The 26,644-nt window shown below is 49.8% G+C and overlaps 1 protein-coding gene across 11 annotated transcripts in view; it reads left to right on the plus strand.

The window, feature by feature from the left end:
* MICAL3 (microtubule associated monooxygenase, calponin and LIM domain containing 3) overlaps window positions 1-26,644 on the plus strand; it is a 241,613-nt gene that overhangs the window by 186,377 nt on the left and 28,592 nt on the right. For 9 of the 11 annotated variants that reach the window (XM_049882102.1, XM_049882099.1, XM_049882105.1 and 6 more), the window contains 7 exons: window positions 6,720-6,985; window positions 12,389-12,451; window positions 16,338-16,451; window positions 17,325-17,471; window positions 18,243-18,325; window positions 19,702-21,553; window positions 22,907-23,001. In XM_049882102.1, the coding sequence (XP_049738059.1) occupies window positions 6,720-6,985; window positions 12,389-12,451; window positions 16,338-16,451; window positions 17,325-17,471; window positions 18,243-18,325; window positions 19,702-21,553; window positions 22,907-23,001 (2,620 nt within the window). The remainder of the gene's footprint in view (window positions 1-6,719; window positions 6,986-12,388; window positions 12,452-16,337; window positions 16,452-17,324; window positions 17,472-18,242; window positions 18,326-19,701; window positions 21,554-22,906; window positions 23,002-26,644) is intronic. The other 2 variants (XM_049882104.1, XM_049882109.1) reach the window with 2 other exon arrangements.

The following is a 26,644-nucleotide window of genomic DNA, read 5'->3' on the forward strand; positions in this document are numbered from 1 at the left end:
GAAGTACAGGACAGCAGAGCATGTAATCAGCCAGCATCTACACAGTACAGTAGAAGACCCCTTGTTTCTTCAAGTAGATAAAAGCAGCTAGCATTAAATGCTAGGCAGAAGGAAAAACAGCCTCTTAAAGAGAAGGCGCCCTGGTGGCACAGTGGTTAAACATTTGCTGCCAACTGAAAGGTCCGCGGTTTGAACCCACTAGCAGCTCCGCGGGAGAAAAGACCTAGCAATTTGTGTCCGTAAAGATTAAAGTCTAGAAAACCCTGTGGGGCAGTTCTCCTCTGTCACGGTGTCGCTGTAAGTCAGAATCAACTCAACAACATCCATCATCAACAACAAAAGAGGCAGAAGCTATAGATTTCGTCTGGTTTTCCCAGGGAAGCTGTAAGATGCAGAAATGCCGTGTATTTCTGTCTCCCTGATAGCATCAAGCAGAGCCCTGGTGATACAGTGGTTAAGTGCTCAGCTGCTAACCAAAAGGTAGAGAGTTTGAATCCACCAGGCGCTCTTTGGAAATCCAATGGGGGGGGGTCACTGAGTCGGAATCGACTTGACGGCCATGGGTTTGGTTTGGTTGATATAGCACCAAGCACGTTTGTAGCCCTCAATCCTTCCTTGATGAGATGTTTGTTTTTTGTTGTTGTTGTTATTGTTAGTTGCTGTTGAGTCAGTGCCAACGTACGGTGACCCATGTGTGCAGAGTAGAACGGCTCCATAGGGTTTTCAAGCCTGTGGCCTTTTGAAAGTAGATGGCCAGGCCTGTCTTCTAGATGTCTCTGGGTGAGTTTGAACCAACAGTCTTTTGGCTGATAGTCAAGAACTTAACTGTTTGCACCACCCAGGGACTAGCAGTTGTTATTACTACTACAATATTAAGGAGCCCTGGTGGTACAGTGGTTTAAGCAATTGACTGCTAACTGAAAGGTTGGCAATATAAAACCACTAGCTTCTGTGGAAGAAGGGCGTGGCAATCTGCTTCTACAGAGATTTACAGCCTCAGAAACTCTATGGGGTCAATATGAGTCAGAATTGACTCAATGGCAGTGGGCTTATTACAATGTTACATTGTGGACCTTAGCAAAATACAGGTATCTGGTATTAGGTTCCTTAAACAGGTAGTCAAATGATAGAAATTGCATTTGGCTTGGTGAATCAGAATCAGCAGGAGGGCTTGTTAAAGCACAAGTTGCTGGACTGAGACCCATGGAAGCAGCAGTTCAAAAAATCAAATGATGCATTGCATTGGGTAAACCTGCTACATAAGATCTCTTTAAAGTGTTGAAAAGCACAGATGTCACCATGAAGACTAAGGTGCGCCTGACCTAAACCATGATGTTTTCCATCGTTTCATAATGCGTGTGAAGGCTGGACAATGAATAAGGAAGGCCAAAGAAGAATTGACGCCTTTGAATTGTGGTATTGGAGGAGAATATTGAATATACCGTGGACTGCCAAAAGAACGAACAAATCTGTCTTGGAAGAAGTGCAACCAGGATGCTCCTTAGAAGCAAGGATGGCAAGACTGCATCTTACATACTTTGGACATGTTATCAGGAAGGATCAGTCCCTGGAGGACATCATGCTTGGTAAAGTAGAGGGTCAGCGAGAAAGAGGAAGACCCTCAACCAGATGGATTGACACAGTGGCTACAACAATGAGCTCAAACATAACAATGATTGTAAGGATGGCGCAGGACCAGGCAGTGTTTTGTTCTATTGTGTGTAGGGTCGCGCTATGAGTTGGAACCGACACCAGGGCACCCAACAACAACAACAACAAGTCTAGGGTGGGGCCCGAGAATTTGCATTTCTAAAAAGTTCCTTGGTGTTGCTGAGGTCTTGAAAATTACCATCCATCGAAAGCCATGGTTCCCAAATTTGCCTGGTAATGAAAATCACTTGGGACACTTGCTAAAAGATAAAAAGACTCCCTGGGCCTATCTCCTTGAAGTAGATGATTCAGTGGGTTTGTGGTGGAGGCCAGGAATCTGTTTTTAACAGGCACCCCACGTTACTATAATCAGGATCAGATTTTAGTTTACACCATCGAGTCAGTTCTGACGCATGGCAACCCCATGTGTGTCAGAGTAATGTTACCGGGTGGAAACCCTAGGTTCGTGCTCCTCATGGCGCGTATTAGCCAATAAATGAGAGACCGAGGTGGGAGAACAGGAAAGGCACCGTTGTTTCAGTGCACAAGGAAATGGAGTCAGTCAGAGCTGCTGCTGCCAAGACTGCTCGCCAAGGTCAGGCAGGCAAGTTACTTTTAGAGGTGTTTACAAGTAGGGAGTTATACAAGTTAGGTCAGCAACATTCTTAATCATACTACGAAGGTGGCACGATGGGGTTTACATATAACCTCCAAGCTAAAGCAGGATTCAAATGCAAAGTGGGGGAGAGGGAGCAGCAAAGGAAATGATTTTTCAATACAGCACTGTAGGGGAGGAAGCCTGGTAAGGAATACAGCACTGTGGGGGCTCTGTCTCATTGTAACTGTGCCCCTTTGCGTTTTCAGTGGCTGTGATCTTTCAGAAATCGATTTCCAGGTCTGTCTTACGAGGCGCTTCTGGGTAGGTTCAACCTGCCAACCTTTCAGTTAGTAGCCAAATGCTTAACCTCTTATACCACCAAGGGACTCGTTAGTTCACACAAGAACCTCTAAGCCCTGAACCTAAAGATGAGGCACTTTTCCCTAACTGGTTCCGTAAGGAGCCCCTGGTGGGACAGTGGTTAAAGCAATCAACTGCTACCTGAAAGGTCGGTGGTTCCAAACCACCAGTGGCTCCTCGGGAGAAAAATGTGACAGTCTGCTTCCATAGAGATTTAAAGCCTCGGAAACCCCATGGGGTTGCTATGAGCCAGAATCGACTCCATGGCAGCCAGTAGTAATTGGTTCCATGTCCTTTCCTTACAGCTGAGGTCAGCGGGGGCCTATCTTCTGGAGGAGACCCTAGAAATAACACTTTTGTTTTCTCTGGGAGGGGCCAGAGACAGGGAGCACTGGCTTTATGGTTTTTGTGTTGTTCTCCTCTGACTGTCTCTTCAGGAGAATTTGCTGCAGGTGTGATGGTGGCAGTGCCCATTTGTACAGTGAGGTTCTGTACATGTTACACTCTCACTTTTCCAAAGAGCAAGTCTGCAAAGAACAGAGCAAGCAGGTGCATTTTCTTGATGGAAGAGCTTAGGTTACAGAGAAGTTCCCACAACAGGGGTGTCCCGGCAGGCCTGCTCTCCCGTCAGAATAACACCGTGAGGAACAGCTACTTGAAGGCTGAGGATAAATAAATGGAAAGCCTTCCTGCCTGTTCTTCTCATCTGCCTCACCTCCTTTTCCAGCAGAAGCAGCAACGTGAGCCTTTGCTGAGCAGGAAGCCAGTTTTAGCATGGATTAAATTTCCACTGTGTGGACTGCTGGACAGCACACATCTTCTCTAGCAGTCTGCTTAGCAGCAGAGTGTTTATACGGTTGTCATTGTGGTGGGCTCAGAAGAGTGTGGCCAAGAGGACAGAAGAATGCAGTATCTGGATATGAGTGAAGACCACCATTCTCCATTTCCCCTTGCAAACCCCCCAAGAGCTTGAAGTAGAAGCCAACCTTATTGTTGGTACAGCCTACCCTGAATTCCTGTTGTCCACCTTCTGAGCTTAAACCCAGGCAGCTAGGAACTTGATCACTGTCTTCCTCCTGGGTTTGCTTCCTTGACAGCTGCTAGTGGCTGAAGAACTCCGGGGTTCTTGGGGAATGCCCAAGAGGGCACAGTATGACGTGGTGTGAACTCTAGGTGGGAATCCTGGCTGTCTCCTCACACAAATTATCTTAGCTTCTTAAGCGTCAGTTTCCTCATTTGTGAAAATGGGAATAATAATGGTGTAGTGTAGAGTTGTTGTGTGTGTAGATGAGCAGCTCCATGCACAGTGCTCTGTGCTTCATGGCATGTAGTCAGCGCTCAGTGAGTGCTCACAATTATGGTGAAGTATCGTCGTCCCTGGGTTGCCTCTCCTGGCACAGCAGAACCTCGGCTTGGCTCGGTCAAGTCTGAAGCAGACCCTGTCTCTTCAGAATCTCATCCCCGTACGGGTTTTGTTTTCCTCCAACCAGGCCCCATTGTAGCGCAATGAAAAGACACCTGAGAGAAAACTCAGAGAAGGTACTTTGGGATGAGTGATAGTATACATTGCAGCAGGGTGGAGTTTTGCTAGACGTTGTTCTAACTGAAAGGATCTGCTCCTGCTGCTGATGGCAGCTTTACCAAGGGGCTTTGGCAATATCATCCCTGACACCCTGAAATCACGTGGGGGCCTGCCATGGCCTTACCAGTGTGTGGTCACTGGTACCTGCATGCCCATCCTTGCTGCCAGGGAGAGGCGGGCCTGGATCACGTAATCACACTGAAGCTTATATTGCTACAAATGCAAAACAGATGCATGTACAATTAAATGCTGTTGGTTACATATTTCCCATTGTGTCACCATTCTCACCGTCTTTACCCATAGTGTTTCACCACCGATAATTTACTTTTTCTGCCCCTGAAAGTTCTCACCTGTGCTCTAGATGAACTATTGTCAGTTTGAACTCATTTAGTAGAAACTTCTTTGTAGGAGCGAAATGCTCAAGGCAAACATTCTTTGTTAATTGAGCTATGCTGTTGTTTAGTTTAATGATGGCTTCGTGGGATAGTTTTGGTTCAAAGTTCGAAGGTTATTTCTAGGCAGTAGATTTGGAGAGGAAAAGTGGTATTAGTGACTAGATTCTGTGGCCCCATCTCTCCTTGGACTCTGTATCCTAGGCTATTTTGAGCAATTTTTTAATCCTGAGAGGTATCCCTCTCCTGCCAGAGGCGGGGAGAAGTTGCTTCTCTATATTCCATTTTTTCCGGTGTCATGATTCTCCCCACTTGGAAAGTTTCCTGGCTGTAGTTCAAGGGGACCTACCTCACTACAAATTCCGTTCTCCCCTGCACCCTTCCTCCAGTCTAGTCACAGGCCATACCCAGAGATGCTGGCACTGGGAGCAGCCAGGGAACGTAAAATGACCCTTGAGATACGGAATCTGCACTGTGAGTTGCAGTGGCCAGCCGGAAGAGGGACAGTTGGCAACACCTGTTGGATTTCTGTCTGCCCTTCACAAAGAGAGGGAGGCAGGTGTGCCTGTCTCAGATCTCTAGACCCAAGTACCAAGGCCTCTCAAGTATTTTGAGCGTGTAGCTTACGAAGAAGCGAGAGTTGACCTTTCTGCTGCTTCTTTATGCTCCTCCCTCATTTGCTGTGCTCCCACATTACTTAGACTGCTGTAAAACTAACCGGTGTGGCACTAATAGCTATAAGTGGGCCTCATTACCCTCATCACAGGGCTTCATGGCTCACTGTCACCCACACATATAGGCTGTGAGCAGCCCTACTCTGAGTAGAGAGAGCCCGCCCCTCACAGCAAGTCAGGACCGATGCCCTCAGTATCTGATGCTCGGTGGTCTGAGTTTTCCTTCATGCCAGAGTCAGCCTTTGGCTACATTGTGAAAGCCAGTTTCCCCCAGTTCAGGCAAGTATTGGTTCCTCACAGAGGACTATGCACATTTTCAGTTCAAAGCCACTCCTGAAAAAGGCTTTTTGGGAATTTTCAGACCATGAAACAGGTCTGAGGAACTTCTCCCTTTGTGCAGTTCGGGCTTGTTCTCATGCCTGGGAGCCCCGCAGTGTGATTGGGGACCGCGTGTACCCTTACTATTCATGCATTGCCCGTTGTACAGCTTCATTGTGTGGGGCAGGGGCCGTGGGTAAAAGTGCCCCAGGGTGGGATCCTAGAGGGCGGAGGCCCACGTTTTTGGCTTGCTGCATAAGTCATGGCGAGTGTCTTCTCACGTGGAGTCAGACAATGTGCTGTGAAGGGAACAGTATAGAAGATGCAGCTGGTTGCCAAGAGTGATGACCCAGGGTTGGGACACTTGTTTCCAGCCTTTTCCCGTAGACCCTGCACAGTCACTGCAGTGAATGGTGCCTTTGCTGCCACTATACCTGTGTGTCCCCCAGTGTCTGGCTCAGGGTTGGCACATAGTGGGGGCTCAAGGAACACCATGAAATTGAATCTCTTGGCCCATTTTCCTTCCCCATTGCATCAAAAGTTCTGACGATAGGCTTCCCACCTGACCTGAGTCAGGTAGAATTGAGCCCCTCAAGCCAAACTGTGGCTCATGGTAAAAGAAGACTCTTCTCTTCATTCGTGATTCCCAGGATTGAGTTTATACCAAGACAAGTCCCCTGCCACCTGAAGCCTGCACAAAACTTAACTCTGTGGTCATGAAGTTTACTGAATAGACACTCCCCACCACCCTGGGCTGTTCACCTGTGTAGGTTTACAGAGGTGCCTCAGAAGAAAGGCCTGGTGATCCACTTCCAAAAAACCAGCCATTGGAAACCCTGTGGAGCACAGTTCTGCTCTGACACACATAGGATTGCCATGAGTTGGCTTGACTGACGACAGCTGGTTTTTATGTAGGTGTTCACGTACACGCATGTATTTCATCCTTCCCCAGAATATCCGCTTCCTTCTCACTCTCTTTATCTCCCACTCTATTTCTTACCTGTGTCAGGGAAGGATGCTGACTCCTCATGGTGCACTCTCTCCCTTTCTCCTCAGGAGGCGTTTGCCCCTAATTGTGGCTTTTAACCACCCCTTCTGTTTTTTGTCATTCCCTCACTTTGGTTGTTATGGTTACTTCCTTGCAGCAGTTCGGAGTCTGAGATGGAGGAAGAGGAGGAGGAGGAAGAGGAGGAGGAGGAGGAGCCTCAGCTGCCCACCTCTGACCTGGGCGGGGTCCCTTGGAAGGAGGCTGTGAGGATCCACGCTCTTCTGAAAGGAAAGAGTGAAGAGGAACTAGAGGCCTCGAATAACTATGAGCCCAGGAATGAGGAGGAAGAGGAGGAGGAGGAAGAGGAGGATTATGAAGAAGAGGAGGAGGAATATGAGGAGGAGGAGGAAGAGTCTAGTGAAGGTAAGGAAAAAATCTCTTATCCTGCCCCTGCCCCTGCCCCTCCCTGGTCTGTTTTGTGACTGGGCGTAAGATGTTTCTGTGGCCGGAGTCACAGGAACGTGCCTCCCACAGAGACCCAGAGATGATCCCTCCTGCCTCAAAATGAGGGCCTCTCTCTCCCTTAGATGCAGGGGGCAGAGGAGAGGACACCACACCACGGTGTCTAGCAAACCATCGACATGGGAATAGTGTGCACATTCTCACTTGAAACCAGAAGTGGGAAACAGAGGACCAGTGCAAGGACTTCATCCACATTAAGTTGCTCGTTCTTGTCTCCTTGTCTTCTGTCTTTTCCCTTCAGTTTCAGTCAAAGAACCTTATTTTAATAAAGAAAGGGACTTTAGTTTTCTAGAAGATCCCCTGCGTCCTCTTATTGGATATTGGAGTCTGAGAGCATTGAATCTGCTATTAACTCAGAGTCACCGTCACTGGGAAGAGGGGCTACGAGCTTAGGTGGCCACTGGACAAGTTGATGATACGCAGAGTAACATCTTTGAACCAGTTTCCTGAGAGGAAGCATCCCAGCACCATTGTTAAGTCAGACTGGTTGGCTCTGAAATAGTTTCTTGCCTTGAATTCAGAATTTTTTGGTTCTGCCCCTATCCCTGGCTCACTGGGATCTTGAGTAATGAAGACGAACTTGCTGGGCCTCCTTTTGCCATTTGTGAAGATAGAGGGTCGTTCTCACCCTCTCTTGGCTGCACAGAGGCCTGGGGTGGGTGGTCATGAGGTAACCAGGGCAGGTAGAGGCCACAACTCCCCAGAGGATACCACCCCATCCGGTCATGGTCTGCCTGCTCTCCAGAGGTACCAAGAGGGAAGAGAAGGACGTGGTCTTTTGCACGTGGGTCCTGCCAGTGTTAGAGGAGTAGATTAGATCTGGACAGCCCAGGCCCTGGTGGAATTGGCACCAGGTGGCTCTGCTGCTCTTCAGGCTTATCTCTGCTTTTCCGGAATGTGATGGGCCCAGCAGCACAGTCCCATTCCAAAGTCTGTTTTCTCTGGCGCAGCAAGGACTAGTGTAGGCCGGACAGACGCAGAGCCCTTCCCCGATGTGGCTCATGTTACTGGACCCATCCTCAGAGAGCTGTGTAGCTCTGGACAGAAGGCTGCCCAGATGCCAACCCTACTGAGGCTGGGTGAGCAGGAAGAGAGCACCCTATCCTCTGACCCTGAGGTTCTCAGGTGTAAGTGCCAACAGTCAGTCAGGTTTTTCCTCCGGCTCCCTGGTTCTGTTGCACTCTTCTCCCCCAAGGTGTGCCAGAGGACCCACAGGTCAGCACTTAGGAACCCGCCCCGCCCCCACACTGTTGGATGGGAAAGGAGTAAGGCCTGGAAGGAGGCTGGCACTGACTGGGAAGCTGGAGCCTTGGGTTCTCCTCTCCATCATGCTGTGTTTGTAAAGCCCAGAACCACCTCCGCATCCCAGTTAGTCAGAGGGCATGAGCTCACCCAGGGGAAAGGTATTTTGTTTGCATCTTCCCAGACATCATTCTCCATCTGATGATTAATATGCTCTTTGGCTTTTAGCCCCACACACAGATCGGGGTCCAAGCCTGGTCCCTTTTCAGGAGAGGTTAGCTCTGCGTTTCCCCCATGCAGAATTTATTTCCTGGACTTGGAACTAATGTCAAGACCAAACCTGCAGGAAATAGGCTTTAACTAGAGAAATACATACTAACAAATTCACCTAGACTCTGGAAGATCCTGAACGTGGCCTTTGTTCCTAGCCCCTAGTGTGTGTTTCGTTTGGACAGTGAACTTCCATGCCTATGTAGACAAGGACAGGACGTTACTGCCTTGCAGCTGAAGATAACTCTTCTTTCTATTCTCTTTCCTCCCCCTCCACCCCTTTCTCTCCATTTATCCCCACGTGGGGTTCTGATGCTGCGTTTGTGGGTGTCTGGCTCCCCCTGCTGTAGAAGGGGAGTATTGCCCTTGGGACACAGAACTGCAAGGCCAGTGGCTCCAGCATCTATCAAAGGAAGAAGATACGGGTACATGTAAAGGTACCCACTTTGCCCCCTCGCCCACCTTCTTAAACTGGCTCCCTAACAGCCATCCAGGATTTGCCTCCCAGAGCAGGTCCCACATGAAAATACCTGTTCTATAGAGCTGTGCTGAAAGACTCTGGCACATACCTAGCCAGGCCCCTGTCTTTGGGCCCAGCCTTCCCAGACAGTCATGTACAAAGTAGCACATGAGTCAAAAGAAATTTCAGAGGAAGTCAGAGAAGATTCTGGAAACAACCTTGTTGAATGTGACCCCAGCTGTCCCCTTTGAGTGTTTTGTTGCAAGTTCCTCTCATCCAGTCGAGACCCAGCTTCTTCTCTAACGTGGAACACCTTACATCACGGCCACAGCTCTGAGGGTGGCAGGGCTTCTCCCACCACCACGAGTGCCCAGCACCTCCCCCCACCATGCCGTTTTAACGTTTCTCTGAGAAAGAGGGAGATACCAGCTTCCCACTGGTGATAAGTCCTCACAGCTGCCCCTACTAACAGAAAGCAGGACATTACCCAGGAGAAGAATAACTCTGTCCCCTTGATTGCACAGAAGACAAAGGTGCTACATTTTTCTTACTCACCTTCCTCAGTCCTATCTAAGACAGGCTATTTGGTGATTTAGCAGTGATTCAGCCTGATACAGCACCATAAAGGCAAGTTGACCTTAGGAAAAGCCCACAAATCTATAAAAACCAGCAGCTCCCATAAGGGGCTGAAACCCCATATGTAACAGCATAGTATCAGCACCCACGTTTGGCCATCTTATTGGTACTTTCTGTCCATATCACATTCCCTGTGACTTGAAAATTAAAGGGATGCTGTTATGGAAACAGGCCAAAGCCAGGTTACCCAGTCAGATTGTTAAGGGAAGGGCTGACATGCACTCTTGGGTAGAAGCAGGCTCTGCTTGGGGACCTCAGAGTCCTTCAGATCAGGCGGTATCTGCTCTTGCTTCCTGAAAAGCCACCTTCCCTTCCCTAGTGCCCCTCCAAGTTGCTGGCTGTCCTTTATTTCAACCCAACTCTATGGCGTGATCTAAGCACTAACTATAGGGAGCCCATGGGACAGGGCCTGCCTATGGACCCCTTGGGCTCTGACAGCAAGAATAAAGAGGCAGCAGGTGAGATTTTGTTCAGCCGAGAAACCAGGTCTTGTGCCAAGAGGGCATCCGTGGGGCACCAATGTAGTTTTAAGGAAAAGGGCTTTGACTTCAGGAAGAGCAGAGAAGCATTGGCTTCAGTCCCACCCAGGAACTCTCAAGCTTTGGGAATTGCTACCCGACTCTATCCTTTCCTCCAATCTGTGTCCCTGTCACAGACCTGGCTTGCAGCATGAGTCCTATCATGGGAGGGGACATATTCTCTCTAACAGTAGCTCTGGCCGCACAAGAAAAAAACCAAAGTACTGACAAAGTACACGTCTGTGTGAGTTGGCTCCTGTGTGGCAGAATGACACTGTCCCATCACAGCTGTCTCTTGCCATTTGGCTTAAATTTCAAAGGAGAAGCCGTCAGCATGGCAGGTGGTGGTAAGCACTGTTCTGCATGACCAGTGGGATGGGTGGGGGCATGAGCAGTGCGTCCTCAGGTCCTGTGCTGGGCTGGGTGACAGAGCTGAGGACTTGGGGACCCTGGAGAGGTGGCCCTTCAGAGGCCCGTTGTCTTCTCTTTTTTTGTGAATTGGCAGTTTGGGCCCTTAAATGCAGTTAGGGGTGAAAAGAGCATTAGAAGGGAGAGAGTTCTTTCTGCCCTGGAGTTGGAACATGCCATCCTTTTCATTGCCACTAGTGGTACAGGTGCAGCTCAAAGTGGCTAAATCAGCCTGAGTGGGCAGAAGTCGTTCACGTGCCAGAATGTGTTTGTGTACCCTCTCAATTTGTGCCTCTTTCTGATTCAAACTGATCCTAGCAAATACTGTAACTTCTCTCCATTTCCTTTCCTGTGGCGTTTCATCCCCTCCTCCCCTTGGCTGTTTATTTCCTCCTTCCTTCCTCCCTGTCCTCTCTCCCTCCCTCTTCTCCTCCACCCCTCGCACCTGGCACGCCAGCCGGGAACCAGAGGCTGCAGCAGATCCTAAACCCTGAGGATCCCTTGGAGATCCAGGCTGATGTACACTGGACACACATTCGTGAGAAAGTGGAGGAGGAGCAAACAGTCCCAACCTCTGAGTCCTCTGCTTCTAGAGGTAACTGCGTCAGGATCCAAGGCCCCTTGCCCCTCTGAGCCCCTCCTGCCACTGCTCTCTGTCTCCCTGTCCAGACGGCTTTCCTGTTAGAGCCAAAGCCATCCACTGGATCAAAAGTAAGAGCCAGCGTGTTTCGCTTTCCTGATGTTAATCGGGACAACTGCCCTTGACTCTTATGTGAGGATGTGTAAAGTTGTCCATGGATTCAGGTCTCGACTCTGTCTCCATTGATGCAAAATAGTGACATGAACCTGACCTTTGGTTTGTTTGCCGCCCATGCCCTCAGCTTTCCAGGCAGGGTTACTCACTCTTTCCCACTTTGTGAATTCTCCTGGTGCTTTTCTCGTAGAGCGTGTCTGGGTGTGAACATGCGTCGGTACGCAGGTGGGGTGGGAGCGTGTGTTGAACTGGAGAGGGATTTTAAGAACAGATTTATATCAGGAAGCCTCAAGAGTAACTAGCGTAATTTCCAACTCGAGATTTTAGGTTAGGTGGTGTTTTCAACAGTAGGATGACCACGTACCTTATCCTGGTGTCTTTTAAGGAGTTGTAATAAAAGGAAAAAGTGGAGACTATTGAGGGATGTAGAGGTTGCATCTCCTTCTCCATCCCTCCCATCCCCATCATACCCATCCAAACATGGATGCTTAGTGTCCACCTCTGTTCTCGCGTACATAACTTCATGTATTCATTCAGTGCCTGCGCTGGGCCATGTGCCCTGCAAGGCACTGAGTGTACAAAAGTGGTTCCTGCCTTCGTGAAGTTTAGAATTAGTGGACGTTTGCTCCTGCCCAGCCTGAAGTCTCTACCTACAGGCAGGACCAACCTCTGTTAACTCCTTTTGCAGCAGTATAAACACGCAGCAGCTATGCCGAAGTTGAAGAGCGAGAGCTGCTGCCGACCAGGAACGCCCAACCGTCCTGCTGCATGGGGTAGCTGTGCAGCACCTGGCCTGTGGGGACCTCACTTGTGTTTTCTTTCCTCTCCACGTCCTGAATAGCCGTCACGTAGGCCAGCAGCAGGACTGCGACCCCTCGCCAGGGCTCAAATGGGCCTTTGTGTTGTAAAGTCATCTCAGCATCTCTTGTTTCGGACTTTAGGAATGAGCTCAGCTCTCCTCAGTGGAAACCCTTCCTCCTATGTAACTCTGTATTTATCGTCTCTTTTAAATTCAGTGCCCGACCTTCCCTCCGTCCGCCGCGCGGCTGTGCAGGCCTGGCTGGAGACAGTCTCCGGAGGTAGTCTGGTGATGTTTGCTCTCTTCCAGTTCACCATAACCTCTCTTTCTTTTGGCAGCTCCGCTAGTCCCTTAACACTAGAGCGCTGGTCCTGTCGGGTAGTGCATGTGGGGCCGAGCCGAGCGGGTGGGGGCACGTGCATGTGTCACCTAGACAGCGTCGCTGCATGCACCAGCCACTCACCCGTGTCCTCCGGGAAGACCCAGGGCAACGCAATGGCCAACAGGACCGAGACACACTTTTTTTTGTTGTTATTAATAGATGCTGGGTAAAGGCCAAAGCTGAAAGAACGTTTCTAGCATTGAGGTTTAAAGTCTATAGAAATCAGGTCGAGTAGCAATTGGGTGTGAAAGTAATCAGCTAATACTCCTGCAAAAGTATCAGGGAAAGAAACCATCCAAATTCAGAGGGAGTTTATGGAAAAATTATCATGGAGGAGGGGAGAAGGGAGGATTGGAGGACATTGTTCAGCTGAGGTAGGGGGACAAGCTGGTCTAACCCGGGTTGACATCAGCTGGATCTTCAGACTGAGGTACTGATATCACTTTAGGTACTTAGGCCAAGAGATGGTTGAAAAGCATTAGTTGTCCTTCCTAGATTTTTCTGGAGATGTGTTTCTCAACAAGAGGACTAGTGGCATTTTGGGTAGAGTAGTTCTTTCTATTGCAGGACATTTAACATTCTTGACCTCCGCCCTGATCATTAAGACAACCAAAAAATAGCCGTGCACGTTATCAGGCATCGCATGAAGAAGGGCAGTGTTGTCCCCTAGTTGAGAACCTCACTGTCCTCGTGGTTACTTCTGGGATGGACAGAATTGCAGCTCATAGATCTTTACTACCGGCCTCTTACCAATCCACCCTAGTGTCCTTGCCAGCTGCAGGAAATACGCACACACACACACTGTCAGGAGGTACCTTCCCACAGAGCCCTAAGGAGAGAGCAAACAAAAAACAGCTGCCATTGAGTCACTTCCCACTCTTGGCGACCCCATATGTATTAGAGTAGAACTGTGCTCCATAGGGCTTTCTTTTTGGAGGTAGATCACCAGGCCTTTCTTCTGAGGTGCCTTTGGGTGGGCTCAAACCGCCATCCTTTCAGTTCGCAGCTGAGTGCTTAACCATTTGCGCCACCCAGGAACTCCAGGGAGAGAGAAAACCTCATTTAATACTTAGTTCAACTGACCCTGAACAAAACCTGCTGGCCCCTCTCTTCTAGTTAGTTTGTGTCTCTAGGATGATTGGACGAAGCTGAGGTGACAGTACTTCAGCTAGGATCACATCCCAGCTGGCGGCTGAAATCAACCAGGCAAGCACAGAGTATGTCAGCGATTCCTGGCTTTCATAGCGTGTGGCTCATGAATTCGCGTGGCAGCTTCTAGCACCTTGCCTCCATCTTAACCCAGATTTAATCCTCACTTCCATCCTTTAAGCTGCGTGCGACTCTTTCAACGTCTGCTGCTGTTGCATCGACATTTCTCACCTTGTTTGCTTTTTGATATATGTGACAATTATTCTTTTCAGGGTACCTCCAAGGAGTGTAAACTTCTTACTCTTCTGACCCCGCAGCAGACATTTCTTAGTATAAGCTGTCAGTAGGAGAACTATGTCAAGCACTGAGTGACTAGGGCTGGAACCCATCTAATGCAGTGTGCTTTGACCTTACCCAGACCAGGCAGTCCTCTATAGCAGTCTACTTGGTGCTGGCTGCCAGTTAACTTGCCAACAAAAGTGTGAGAGTGCCATCTCAGTGCCCAGGCACTCACAGGTCCATTCAAACAAACATACCAGGAACTGGCCCTTCTCCACGGGAGGAGCCAGGTTCTGCTCTCACTGGGTCTTTATCCACCAGCCTCCTAAGAGCCTGGGCCTGTCATATGACCATGTCCCTCCTCAGGCTACCAGGTTGGGGTGACTGTCCAAGGAGAAAGATCCTAGGGGAAGAAAGATATATCTGCCTAGAATTCTTAGAAATGGTGGTGTGTAGTGATGAACTTGAAACCCCAGGTGTGGGGGTGGTGCTCAGAAGAGGTGGGTGCTTTCTGGTGGGGTTTTTGTTTGTGCCTCAGAAGTCCCTATCCCTGGTTTTTGGAAGTTTTCCTAAGTGACCAAAAGGTATGTTATCCCACAAAGGTTTTAACCCATGGAAATAGCTGAGTAATTCCTTCCCCAGTATGTTTTTCAGCTAATGCCATCATTGTAGACAGGGAGACACTGTCTGGGCATTGGCAGCTCCATCGGCTGCTCTGGTGTCTCAGAAGGGGGAATATAATGTTCACTGTGTGCCAGCCTAGAACTTACGTGGAAAACCCCATCTTTCCCCATATCCCGGACTGTCTTTCTCTTTCAAACCAATTCCCTGTAGTTCTCTGAAGACTAGATTTTAACTGTCATGTGCATAAAAGAAAAATGTCTGGCGGGAGGAATTATTAAAGACACAAAAACTTCGTAACTACCACCTAAGTCAAGAAGTAAAACCTTCCCAGCACCCGGTGCCTCTTCCCAATCACAATCCCTTTCCTTCTCACCCCACCCTTCAAGTCAGTCTCTTCCTCAATTGTCCTTATAATTTTGCCACGGTGGCCACTCCCAGTGTTTCTGCTGCACTGGTTCTGTGTGTCCTTAAGCTGTTGGGGGTGCAGATTCCTTAGGTTGTGCTATGGAGAGGTCATTACATGGCCTGCCCGCTCCTGTTTTCAGCACCACTTTTAAGAAATCCATCCAACCGTGCAGCATCCAATTCCTCTGCTGCCCACCCTACCATGGACTGTGATCCACAGCCTCCTATACATGCAAATCAAGGTGTAACCCCTTCTCCTGAAATGAAAACCTTTAAGGAGTGATTTGAGAATGAGTGCTCTTAGCCCTAGAAGAAACTCCGGGCAAGTATATGTCAGCACTCCAGACAAATGGGTACTGTTAGTCTCCGGGAGCACTGGTACTTCACAGCCTTCTTTTCTTAACTGCTTTCTCTTACTCTGTTAGTATAGGTTTTCAGTGTGTGAAGGTGGGGGGAGAGAGAGTGTGTGTGTGTCTGTCTGTCTGTCTGTCTGTCTCTGTGTGTGTGTGCTGGTTAGAGCTTTGCCTCACTTTGCAGGACTGAAAGGCTGCCCTTGATTCTACAAAATGAACTTTACATATCCCCTCAGCCTTGTCCCTGTGCTTTCAAAGAGAGTTTCTCTAAATTACCCCAAGCAAAGCTGCACCCTCTGCCAGTTGAAAGGGCAGGGCCCTCAAGAGTCCCATTGGTCACTCATAATGTGTCACCTGTCCACAAAACTCAGGTGGCTGTGAGTGCTGGATGAGCAGCATGGCCATAAGCGAATGACCTAAGGGCTTGGGACCTCGGCCTTCTCGCTGAAAAATGGAATTAGAAATGGTCCCTCCTAAGTGGACTATTATGAGAATTGAGTGACTCATGGCATGTGAAGCAGTCAGTACAGTGCCTGGCACATTAGCCTCAATAATTGAGAGCCATTGTTAATGCTGCCCTGTCAGCCGGCCGGTGCTGCTGGGCCTGGGGAGGTGCCCTTGCCCTTCTGTACTTCTCAGACCTGAGGCTCTTACAAGCAGCCTCAGGAGGAAGAGGGGAAAGATGACCAGGCCTTAAGCTGCTCTTTTCCATCCACTTAGCCCTTCTAGAGTGGAGAAATGCTAGTCTCAGGTGTTCAGGAAGGCCCCAGGCCCTCCCGGCACCCACACTATTTTTAGAAAGCTCCCCCCTGCCGTGATTGACTTCTGCCTTTGTGTCCAAACCCAGACCCTTCAGAGCCTTTCTTCTCCCTTCTCCTTCACATCACGGCTCCGAGAAAACCTCTTTCCCACCCATAGAGGCAGTCTATCTGTCTTTCCTTTTCTTTCTTTCCTTGAACGTTTCTGCTTTGCAGTCCCACTTGATGAGAATGACCTGGAGGAAGACGTGGATTCGGAGCCTGCAGAGATAGAAGGGGAGGCAGCGGAGAATGGGGACACAGGGGACACTGGTGCTGAGCTGGATGATGGTACGGGGATCCCAGAGCCTCCTCTGTCTTCCACAGTGACTGCCCTATTCTCCATTGCGGAGACAGGGCCACAGTGCTTCAGACTCAGGGAGGATCAAGAACTGCACAAATAAAGCAACAACATGGAGGTCACAAAAGGCAGCTGTTAGGCCTCCTGGCTGGTTCCTTGCTCTGCCACTAACTTGGAGTGTGTGCCATTTCACGCACCCAGAAGCCACCATTCAACTTAGCCTGCATTAGTTAAATTGATTGAGGGCCCAAGCATATTTGGAGCTTTATACAGGGTCTTCTGCAATTACAATATGCAGTGGTCACCCTCTGAAAGCTAGATGTAAGGGGTGGTATTTCAAGTATTAATAGCATAGTTGGTTGGGGAAAAAGGAGCAGGAACTTGGCTGGGCAGAAAATGAGAAGAAAAGTGCAGGGCAGATTGTAAGGAGCATAGATGTTGGTATTGGGGTTGTGGCTTTGGGGAGTGGTGAAGGGAGGGAAATCACATGATCAAGTGAGTCCTTGGAGCCAGGCCCAACCCTCCACAGGCACACCAATGCTTTTTTTCTGTCATGGCCTGTCATGGGTCACTGCTGCTGTATTTAAAAAGAACATGGAGCACCATAAGCTTTCATGGGACCACCATGTTTCAGAGAATAATATGATTTGAGGCCAGGGGAAGGAATCAGGAGAGTCTGTCAGAAGCTCTGTGTGGACCAGTGGGCAGGGTCTGTCCCCAGGTAAAAGGCAGAGATTTCAGAGTCTGGTCCAGACCACAGGCAGCTGTGAGGTCTGTGATTGGGCTCTTCCCTGAGGAAGGCAAAGGAACATGAACTCCCTGGAGCATGCACCCATTTCTGTGCACTCCCTTCCCTCTGCCAGATCAGCACTGGTCTGATGACATCCCGTCGGATGCCGAAACTGAGCTTCGCTTACAGCACCAGGAAGAGGTAGAGGCAGAGCTGGAGCTGAGGGTATCAGAAAATGAGGAGGAAAAGCCACCCCCCAAACCAAAGCGACAAGAGAGAGGTGAGTACATTGTTCTTGGCAGGAGAAACGGCTTCCAAGATTTTTGCTGAGCGTTGGCTGAGGATGTGTGTAGCACTGAGGATGCAGGTCCATCAGAGCGGGTTTGGTGCTGCACACCTATTCTCCATATGGTCAACATTCCTCCCACCCCCTCCTCTACCTTCCCTGTGCCACCCACCCACTGCCACCGAGTCACTTCCAACTCATAGCAACCCTATAAGACAGAGTAGAGCTGCCCCATAGGGTTTCCAAAGCTGTAATATACGGAAGCAGACTGCTACATCTTTCTCCTGCAGAGCTGCTGACCTTTTGGTTAACGGCCGAGTATGTAACCACTGCACCACCAGGGCTCCTCCCTATGCCACAGGCACCCACAAATGGCTTTGTCCTGCGGCCCCTTCCGTGTTTCTTACGTGGGGATATGAAAGAGTAGAAGGTGTGTCGCAAAGCTTCGGGCAAGATCATAAACATGAAAAAAAGTTAACACTCCTGACAACAGTACTGACAAGAGTACTAACAGAAGGAAGAATCGTGGGCAAACACATTCCAGAAATTCTGTCACTTCTGAGAGGACCTCTTCTTTCCGTAAGAAGAGCATGAGGAGTAGACCCAGGAACAGGGATGAATTACCTCAGTTTGGCCCTCTGATCTCCCTCCCATCTCTAAAAATGGCCAGTGTGATGCCTACTGCAGAGCTGGCTGTGAGAGAAGCCCTCTTAGCTTGAATGGGGTGGATTTTCTGTTGTAAATCCCTGTATTCATTCTTTTCAGGTTCTTCCCAAGTCTCCAGCCCCGTCCGGTCCCCTCAGGAACAAGCCGTTGGGTTCTCCCCAGTCCACAGTCCTGTGGCGGAGGTAAGGGCTTAGCGTTCACTGTGGGAGACCCTGAGTAGACAAATCAGCTCTCTCATCTCAGGGCACCTGGTGGACACCACACAAAGACTGGAGGTGAAGGAGCCTGTTGGGCTTCTCATTTGGACAAAATTTTTTAAAAATGTTTCCTCCTCACCATGCTAAGTGGAGCTATTAAAAACAGGTGGTGCCTTGGTGTTATGGCTCAGTCCTCATGGGGAGGGAGATAGCCTGAGCAGAATTTCCCCACCGCTCCTCCACACATATCGCAAACTCCAGCCATCCCACTACTGCCTTCACTCTTCTGGTCGTGTCCGCGTGCCGTGCCTGTGTGTGTGTGTGTGCGTGCGTGCGTGTAATACATGGGTAACAAAACATTTGTCATTTCAGCAGTTTTCATGTGTAAGTTCAGTGACATTAACTACGTTAATTGTGTCTTCAACCATCACCATTAACTCGTCCCGTATTTTTCCATTACCCTTAACAGAAGCTCAGTGTCCCCTAAGCATTGTGTCTTTCTTCTTAAAAATAAGTATATTTTTAAATTAAAGCAATAATCTTTGTGGAGTTTGATATGACAAGTGCATTTTTTCTTAGTATTATGTTAAAATAAATGCATAACTATTAAAATTCAATATGTTTATCCAGGTTACCAATGGTGTGTGAACCATATATGGGAGAATGCTGTGTAAATAGGTCACAATAGTATGTTTTGTGGAATAGTTTGGGAAATACTGTCTGGGGAACAGATCAGGGAAGGAGGCCGGAATTCAAGACCTGGGTCTGCTAATGGTTTGGTCTTTGGGGTTTTAGGAAGTATGTAACTATTCAGTGATTTCATCTGTGAAATGGGGGCAGTGGGCTTTGCTGAGACTCTAATATGGGGTGATATAAGGATTAGTGCAGGAATATCTGCACGGACCTTTTATTTTTCTGGGAAGGACAATTTGGTTGTATTACAGACTGTAATAAGTAACTTTAAAATCTTCTTCGAGTGCCAGCCCCTGTTCATCCATTAGGGAACTTGGCGTTCTGGGGCTGTTGGCAGGAGGGGAGAGCTGAATTCATGAGTGTCTTTTGGGCCAGTGTTCATTTCAGTGGACAGAGAACATAGGGTGTGTTTGAGATGAACCAAACCCTGAAACCTCACTCTGTTCAAATTAAGAATAGTGGTTCTAAAATTGAACAAATGGAGAAGAAAGTGAGACATGGTCTCCTGGAGCCATTTGAGTAACAGCTAAAAGGAGGGAGAGAGGAATCTATTTCAACAAATGCAGGCTCTTTGAGAGAGAGAGCGTTCCTTCCCCAAGGGGCGTTTGCTACCCATTGAAACCCTTGCCTTCTAAGCAGTTTCTGTATTTTATCTTCCCTTTTTATAGGGTGCCCGAAGCCCATTTGCCTCTGTTGCCCACAAGGTGAAATCCCCAGAGGAGCGCCTTTTCCCTGAGCCTCTGCTCCCCAAAGAGAAGCCCAGAACTGAAGTCCCCACGGAGCAGACAGTCGTGCCCTCTCCCATCTGCTCCCAACCAGTGGCGCTGCCGGAAGCCAGGACACCTGCCTCCGCAGTTGGTTCTCAGCAGGTGTCCCCATCAGCCACCTCCACCACCCCCTCCACCCAGCTCCCCATTTGCTCCCAGCCTCAGCCTTCCTCCGAGGCCACCATTCCATCCCCCACAGAGTCCCCCATACGCTTCCAACCTGTTCCTGCCAAAACATCCACCCCTCTGGCCTCCCTTTCCATGAAGAGCCAAGCCGACACCAAGGACAAACTGGGCAGCCCTCTTACTGTAGACGAGGCCCTGAAGCGGAATGACCTGGTGGAAGAGTTCTGGATGAAGAGCGCCGAAATCCGGCGCAGCCTCGGACTCAGTCCTGTGGATCGGAGCAAGGGGTTTGAACCCACCTTCACCTCGCCTGCCCTTAAGCCAGTATCCCTAAAATCTTATTCAGTTGAGAAATCGCCTCAGGATGAGGGACTCCATCTTCTGAAACCACCACCTATTCCTAAACAGCTGGGCCTGCCAAAGCCAGATGGTGACCAGCCCTCACTGCTGACTCCTAAGTCCCCATCTGACAGAGAGGTGAAAAGCTCCCATGAGGAGCGGAAAGACCTGTCCAGCAGCTCTGGCCTGGGCCTCCAAGGAAGCTCCTCCAACATGAAGACCTTGGGCAGCCAGAGCTTCAACACTTCAGACTCCACCATGCTCACTCCACCCTCAAGCCCGCCCCCACCCCCTCCCCAAGATGAGGAACCCGCCACCCTTCGAAGGAAGCCATATCAGACTTACGAGCCCAGGGAAGCTGAGCCCAAGGCCTCAGTCATCCCCCCTCCTCCACCTCCCCCATTTATGCGGCCCCCCCGAGAGCATGCCCAGCCCCCGAGAGAGGAGGTACGGAAGTCATTTGTGGAGAGTGTGGACGAGATCCCCTTTGCTGATGATGTGGAGGACACCTATGATGACAAGACAGAAGACTCGAGTCTGCAGGAAAAGTTCTTCACTCCACCCTCCTGCTGGTCCCGCTCCGAGAAGCTCTTCCACTCACCCGTGGCCAAGGAGAATGGTAGGTTGCCTACTCTGGAGGGTGGGGTTCAGCCGCAGAAGAGGGGGCTGCCGTTAGTCTCCCCCGAAGCCAAGGAGCTGGCTGAAGAGCGCATGCGAGCCAGGGAGAAGTCTGTGAAGAGCCAGGTGTTGAGAGATGCCATGGCCAAGCAGCTGAATAAGATGAAGGAGATGGAGATAGCGGCTGCAGCCTCCAGGCTCCCTGCAGGCCCCTCCCGCAAAGCATCCTCCATGCCCTCCAAGGGCAAAGACCTCGGCCCTGAATCCCCAAAACGCCCAGTCCTCAAGGGCTCTGAGGAGTCCACCCTGAAGCATGAAGCCACCAATGAGGAGGTCCTGTCCCCTCCATCCGACTCAGGAGGCCCGGACGGCTCGGTGACCTCATCCGAGGGCTCCAGTGGGAAGAGCAAGAAGAGGTCGTCACTCTTCTCTCCCCGTAAAAACAAGAAAGAGAAGAAGTCCAAAAGTGAGGGCCGGCCCCCAGAGAAACCCAGCCCAAGCCTGCTGGAGGAAGCCACCGCCAAACCCAAGTCCTTGTGGAAGTCCGTCTTCTCTGGGTACAAGAAGGACAAGAAGAAGAAGGGCGATGACAAGTCCAGCTGCAGCACTCCTTCCAGCAGTACCACCGTGGACTCAGGGAAGCACAAGATGTCTCCTATGGTGAGAGCAGGTATGCCGCCAGCCAAGAGACCCTCATGGCACAGAGTGTAAGATATGCCTGCTTTAGTCGTTCGCTTCTTGAAAGAGCCACTTTCATGTGCTGCTTACCCAAGCATTCTTAGGAGTGATGCTACAGTGTTGAGAGAAGGGAAATGAGCTCTGGGTTCACAGAGCATGAGTTGTTGTTCTTGGCTGCTGCTGAGTCAGCCCCTGACTCATGGTGACCCCGTACACAACAGAATGAAACACTGTCCAGTCTGTGCCATCCCCATGATCAGTTGTAGATTGGACAGCTGTGACCCGTTGGGTTTTTGTTTTTTGTTTTTAACTTTTAAAGTTTAATTTCCCTCTGGCTTTCCTCAAGGTAACAAAATGACTTCATTCGACACTTTTCAGAGACAGAATATTTCTTTATCCTAACCTACTACCAATTGCCATCCATAGGATTTTCATTGGCTGGTTTTCAGAAGTAGATTGCCAGGCCTTTCTTCCTAATCTGACTTGGTCTGGAAGCTCTGCTGAAACCTGTTCAGCATCATAGCAACACAGGCCTCCACTGACAGATGGGTGGTGGCTGCACATGAAGTGCACTGGCTGGGAATCAAACCCAGGTCTCCCACATGGAGGGCACGAATTCTACCACTGCTCTGTCACGGAGCATATTCTCATTTAATAAAAAAACCAGCTTAAAACTGTTGAAGGTGGACTTTGGGGTTTGTACCCTTCCTAAAAACACCTTACCCCAGATGTGGGCCTGAGTTTTGCCGAAAAGAGAGCACTGGTGCCAGGAAGTACCAGGCAGGTGTCGGGGCAGCGTCTGTTTAGTGTTGGCTCTGCCCCTGCCTGGATAAGTGTCCACCTTCATGGCCCATTGCTCCCCAATGTGGGAGAGGAACAATGTAAACTAAAAATGAATCTGATGCATGCTATGAGATGGATGGACCTTGAAAACGTTATGCTGAGTGAAATAAGGCAGACAGAAAAGGGCAAACACTGCATAATCCCACTTCCGTGAAATATCCAGAATAGACAAATGCATAGAGACATAACGTAGATTTGAGGTTACCAGGGGCTGGGGGAGAGGGGGGTGGGGAGTTACTGCTTAATGGTTACCGAGTTTCTGTTTAGGGTGATGAAAACATTTGGGCAATAAATAGTGGTAATGCCATGGAGTTGTATGCTTACAGATGGTTAAAATGGCAAATTTTATGTTTTATATATTTTTTACCACAATAAAAAAGGAAAAGTTAAAAAAAAGTCAAGTCTCTGCCCGTTGTCCCTGAGCGACTGCAAGAGTGGGGATGGCTTGGCCATGCTGTGGCCGGCACTTTTCTCACTCTGCCTCTTGTTCCCGTCCTCACAGAGCTGCACCTCCGGCACCAGCTGAGCTTCTCGGAGGACTCTGACCTCTCCAGTGACGATATCCTTGAGAAGTCCTCCCAGAAGTCCAAACGAGAGGTACGCGGGTCCCGTCAGTAGTGGGGCTTCAGGAGGCTCGAGGGCCTTGACTGTCATCCCCTGTTTAGTTCTGACCTGTGATGAGGAAAGACAGGGAAAGCCAGTCCAAAAATGAGCACCACCTTTCAGCCTCTCAGCAGGCAGCTGAATCCGGAGTCCAAGTAAGAGACATAAAGAGGACCCTTCTCTTGGCTTTTTAAATGAGCAGCTTTTTAAATTTGCCTCCACAGCAAGAGGTCCCATGTGGCACGCTTGTGAGGAAGGCCACGGATTGTCCAAGCTTAGGGCTTCACTGTGGTTTTGGGAAGCAGCTGGGTATTGTCCATTTTCTTTTTTTTCCTCAGCTTAAGAATTCCCTGTGGAAATCCCATCCGCCCTACCTTCTACCACCCACAACCTCACCTTCCACCACCGCCACCATCCCACCACCCCACCACCCCACCTTCCACCACCCCCACCACCCCACCCTTCATTACCCTCCACCACCCCACCCTCTACCACCCCCACTACCCCACCCTCCACCACACCCCTACCAATCCATCCTTCACCATCCCACCCTCCAACACCCTACTCACTACCACCTCACCCTCCACCACCCCCACTACCCTACCATCTACCACCCTACCACCCCACCCTCCACCACCCTACCTTCCACTACCCCACCCTCCACCACACCCCCACCACCCTTCACTGCCCTCCACCACCCCACCCTCCACAACCTCCACTACCCCACCCTCTGCAACCCCCACTACCCCACCCTCCACCACACCCCCACCACCCTTCACTACCCTCCACCACCCCACCCTCCACCACACCCCCACCACCCCACCCTCTACCACCCCCACCACCCTCTACCACCCCCACTACCCTACCCTCCACCACAGCCCCACCACAGCACCCTTCACCACCCTCCACCGCCCCCATTACTCACCCTTCACCACACCCCTACCACCCCACCCTTTACCACACCCCTACCACCCCACCCTTTACCCTCTACCACACCCCCACCACCCCACTACCTCTACCAGCCCCACTACCCTACCTTCCACCACCACCTCTACCCTCCACCACCCCTACCAACCCCACCACCCCACCTTCTACCACCCCCACCCTCCACCTCCACAGAAGAGAAAGGCCACTCTTGCTCCAGGGTGTGGTGGAGGCTGGGACAGTAGATGGAAAAGTCATTCTATGAAGCTGGGTCACTCCGAGCAATCTTCTGGTCATCCTGCCTGCTTTGTGTGTTTGTTGATTAAAAGGATTTCTACTATTCCTAACCCTGGGAGTAGTGTGCATACTCTCCTGTCCAAGGTGATAGCCCAGCCTCCTTTTACCTTTTTTGAATGAAAAAATTTCCCCAAATACCATGTACCTTCTTTACAAGGCTTCTCGGCGCTCGAGGGTGAGTCTGCACTTTCCACTGGCTTCCGGGGCTTAAAATATTGGCCAGTAGGCCAGCTGGAAGGGCCCTAATGGGCCTGAGCCCCTGCACATGCTGCTCAGCAATGGCTTCTGTAGCCTATTTCCAGTTCCCCCTCCTGGTCTGATCCAGTTCCTCTTTTGATAACTTGGCAAACTGGGGAAAAGCTAGTTATTTATTTTTTTCCCTCATCTCATTCTTGATTTGTGTCTCTCCTTTGGCCATGCCAGCTCTTTATCCACTCTCCTAGAGGGACACCTAGAAAGTCCAACCTCTCTTTCGGCCCCACCCTGGGCATCTGCAGAGCCTGGCATTATATGTGTCTTAGCCAGGCCACACCGAGTTAAGGTTTGGGATTCTGTGTACTCTCCAGTGGAGACCTGCTTTTACATGCGTCTAGTCAGGTGCTCCCTGTCAGGCTTTCCTGGGCAGCAGCATTGGTACAAACCGAGGATTGCTTCTGGATATATATGTGAGTCTCTGAACACATCCCGCTACTGGGGACTGGCTAGTGGCTGCCTGAGGGCGTCCTAGGGGGTCTGCGAAGAAAGGAGAATGTGACCCAAGGTTCGCTTTGCCTCAGTGGCTGCCATTTAGCCAGTCTGTGTCATATTGGTCAACCTTGCCATGTGTGGTTGCTGTTGTGGCCAGGTCTGTCTGCTGCTTCTCTGTAAATTAATAAGACTTTTGCCAAATGCTGAGTGGCAAGCTGCGCAAGATGGTTATGCCAAGGCCATCACTTTGGAATAGCACCACTCATTGACTCGCCTCTCCCAGGGCTTAGCGGGCATGAGGAGCAGAGGGAATCCTCTTTTCTACTGTTGACATGAACAGCAGCTCACGGGCCCCCACTGTAGAACCCTAAAACTAGAGCGGCCCAGGAGACCTCATGTTCCAGCCATGCCCCAGAAGTAAAGTCACCTATTGGAGGTGACGTAGGAGATGCCAAAGACAAAGCCAAGCCTAGGACAGGACCGGCCCACCTCCCACCATGATGCTCGGTCATACCGAGTGAGAGGAGGGCACCCGCTGCCTTCCTAAAGCAGGAAAACAAAACCAACAGAAGCAGCTCTAAGGGGCATTTTTGGGAAAATCAAAGAAGCCTTATTATGGACTATATAAGCAACGTAATATCAGGTCAACATTAAATTCCTTGTAAGTGTAGGAAAATGTCCCTGTTCTTAAGAAGTACATGCTAATGTATTTAGAGTGCAAGATTGTGATGTCTCCAAATGATTCAGAGAGAGGGAAAAAAAAAGATTATATATAAAGACAGCTGTATCAAACATGTGGTACATGGTAACATTTGGCATATCTACGTGATTTGGTAAGGAGCCCTGGTGGTGCAGTGGTTAAGTGCTCAGCTGCTAACTGAAAGGTCAGCAGTTGGAACTCACTGGTGGCTCCTCAGGAGAAAAGACCTGGCAGTCTGCTCCTGTAAAAATTACACCCTTAGAAACCTTATAGGGCAGTTCTACTCCATCCTATAGGGTCGCTATGAGTCGGAATCCACTCAAAGGCACAGAGCAACAAGGTAATTTGGTGAAGGGCATATATGGGCATCCGTTGTCCTCCTCCTTCAGCTTGTCTGTAGCTTTGAAATTTTTCAGAATAAAATCTATGGGGCATGGAGGGACCTAAAGTGAGAATGGGATTTAAATTAACTCAAGAGGGGAAAGCTCTTGCTGACAGTGCTCCAAACCCCTGTTGCCAGAGCCCACTGTGGCTGTACAAATGGGAAAAGCATCTGTGCCTGAGAAACAAGCACCTGTGTTTTGTTAAAAAACAAAAACAACTTTCAAATAATGGCAATATTTATTACAGAAAATTAGGATTTTTTTTTTAAAAAGGATACTAGTACCCCTGCCAACAAGAGAGAACTCACATGGACCTCTTTTCTTTGCCTCAATTGGATTTTAAATACAGCTAACATGGCTGCTGCTCGACCCCTCAGCCGTCGGAGCTGCGCATTCGCTCTTCCACGCCTCCTGGTCTCAGTTCCCAGCAGAGGCAGCAGCTCTCATGGGGGTCCCCATTCTCTCAGGACGTGCCGTGGTTTCACTCCTCTGGTTGCTGCTTCTACCAAGTTCGGTACCAGCCCCAGACATCAGTAAATGATGGGGGAGGAGGCCACTGCTCCCAACCCTTTTAATTTTTACATCACTCACAGATAAAGAGCGTCAAACGTATTCTTCAGGTTGTGGTATCTTAGTTCCTGTCGAT

This window comes from Elephas maximus, chromosome 4 (assembly GCF_024166365.1).
Source record: "Elephas maximus indicus isolate mEleMax1 chromosome 4, mEleMax1 primary haplotype, whole genome shotgun sequence".
NCBI lineage: Eukaryota > Metazoa > Chordata > Mammalia > Proboscidea > Elephantidae > Elephas > Elephas maximus.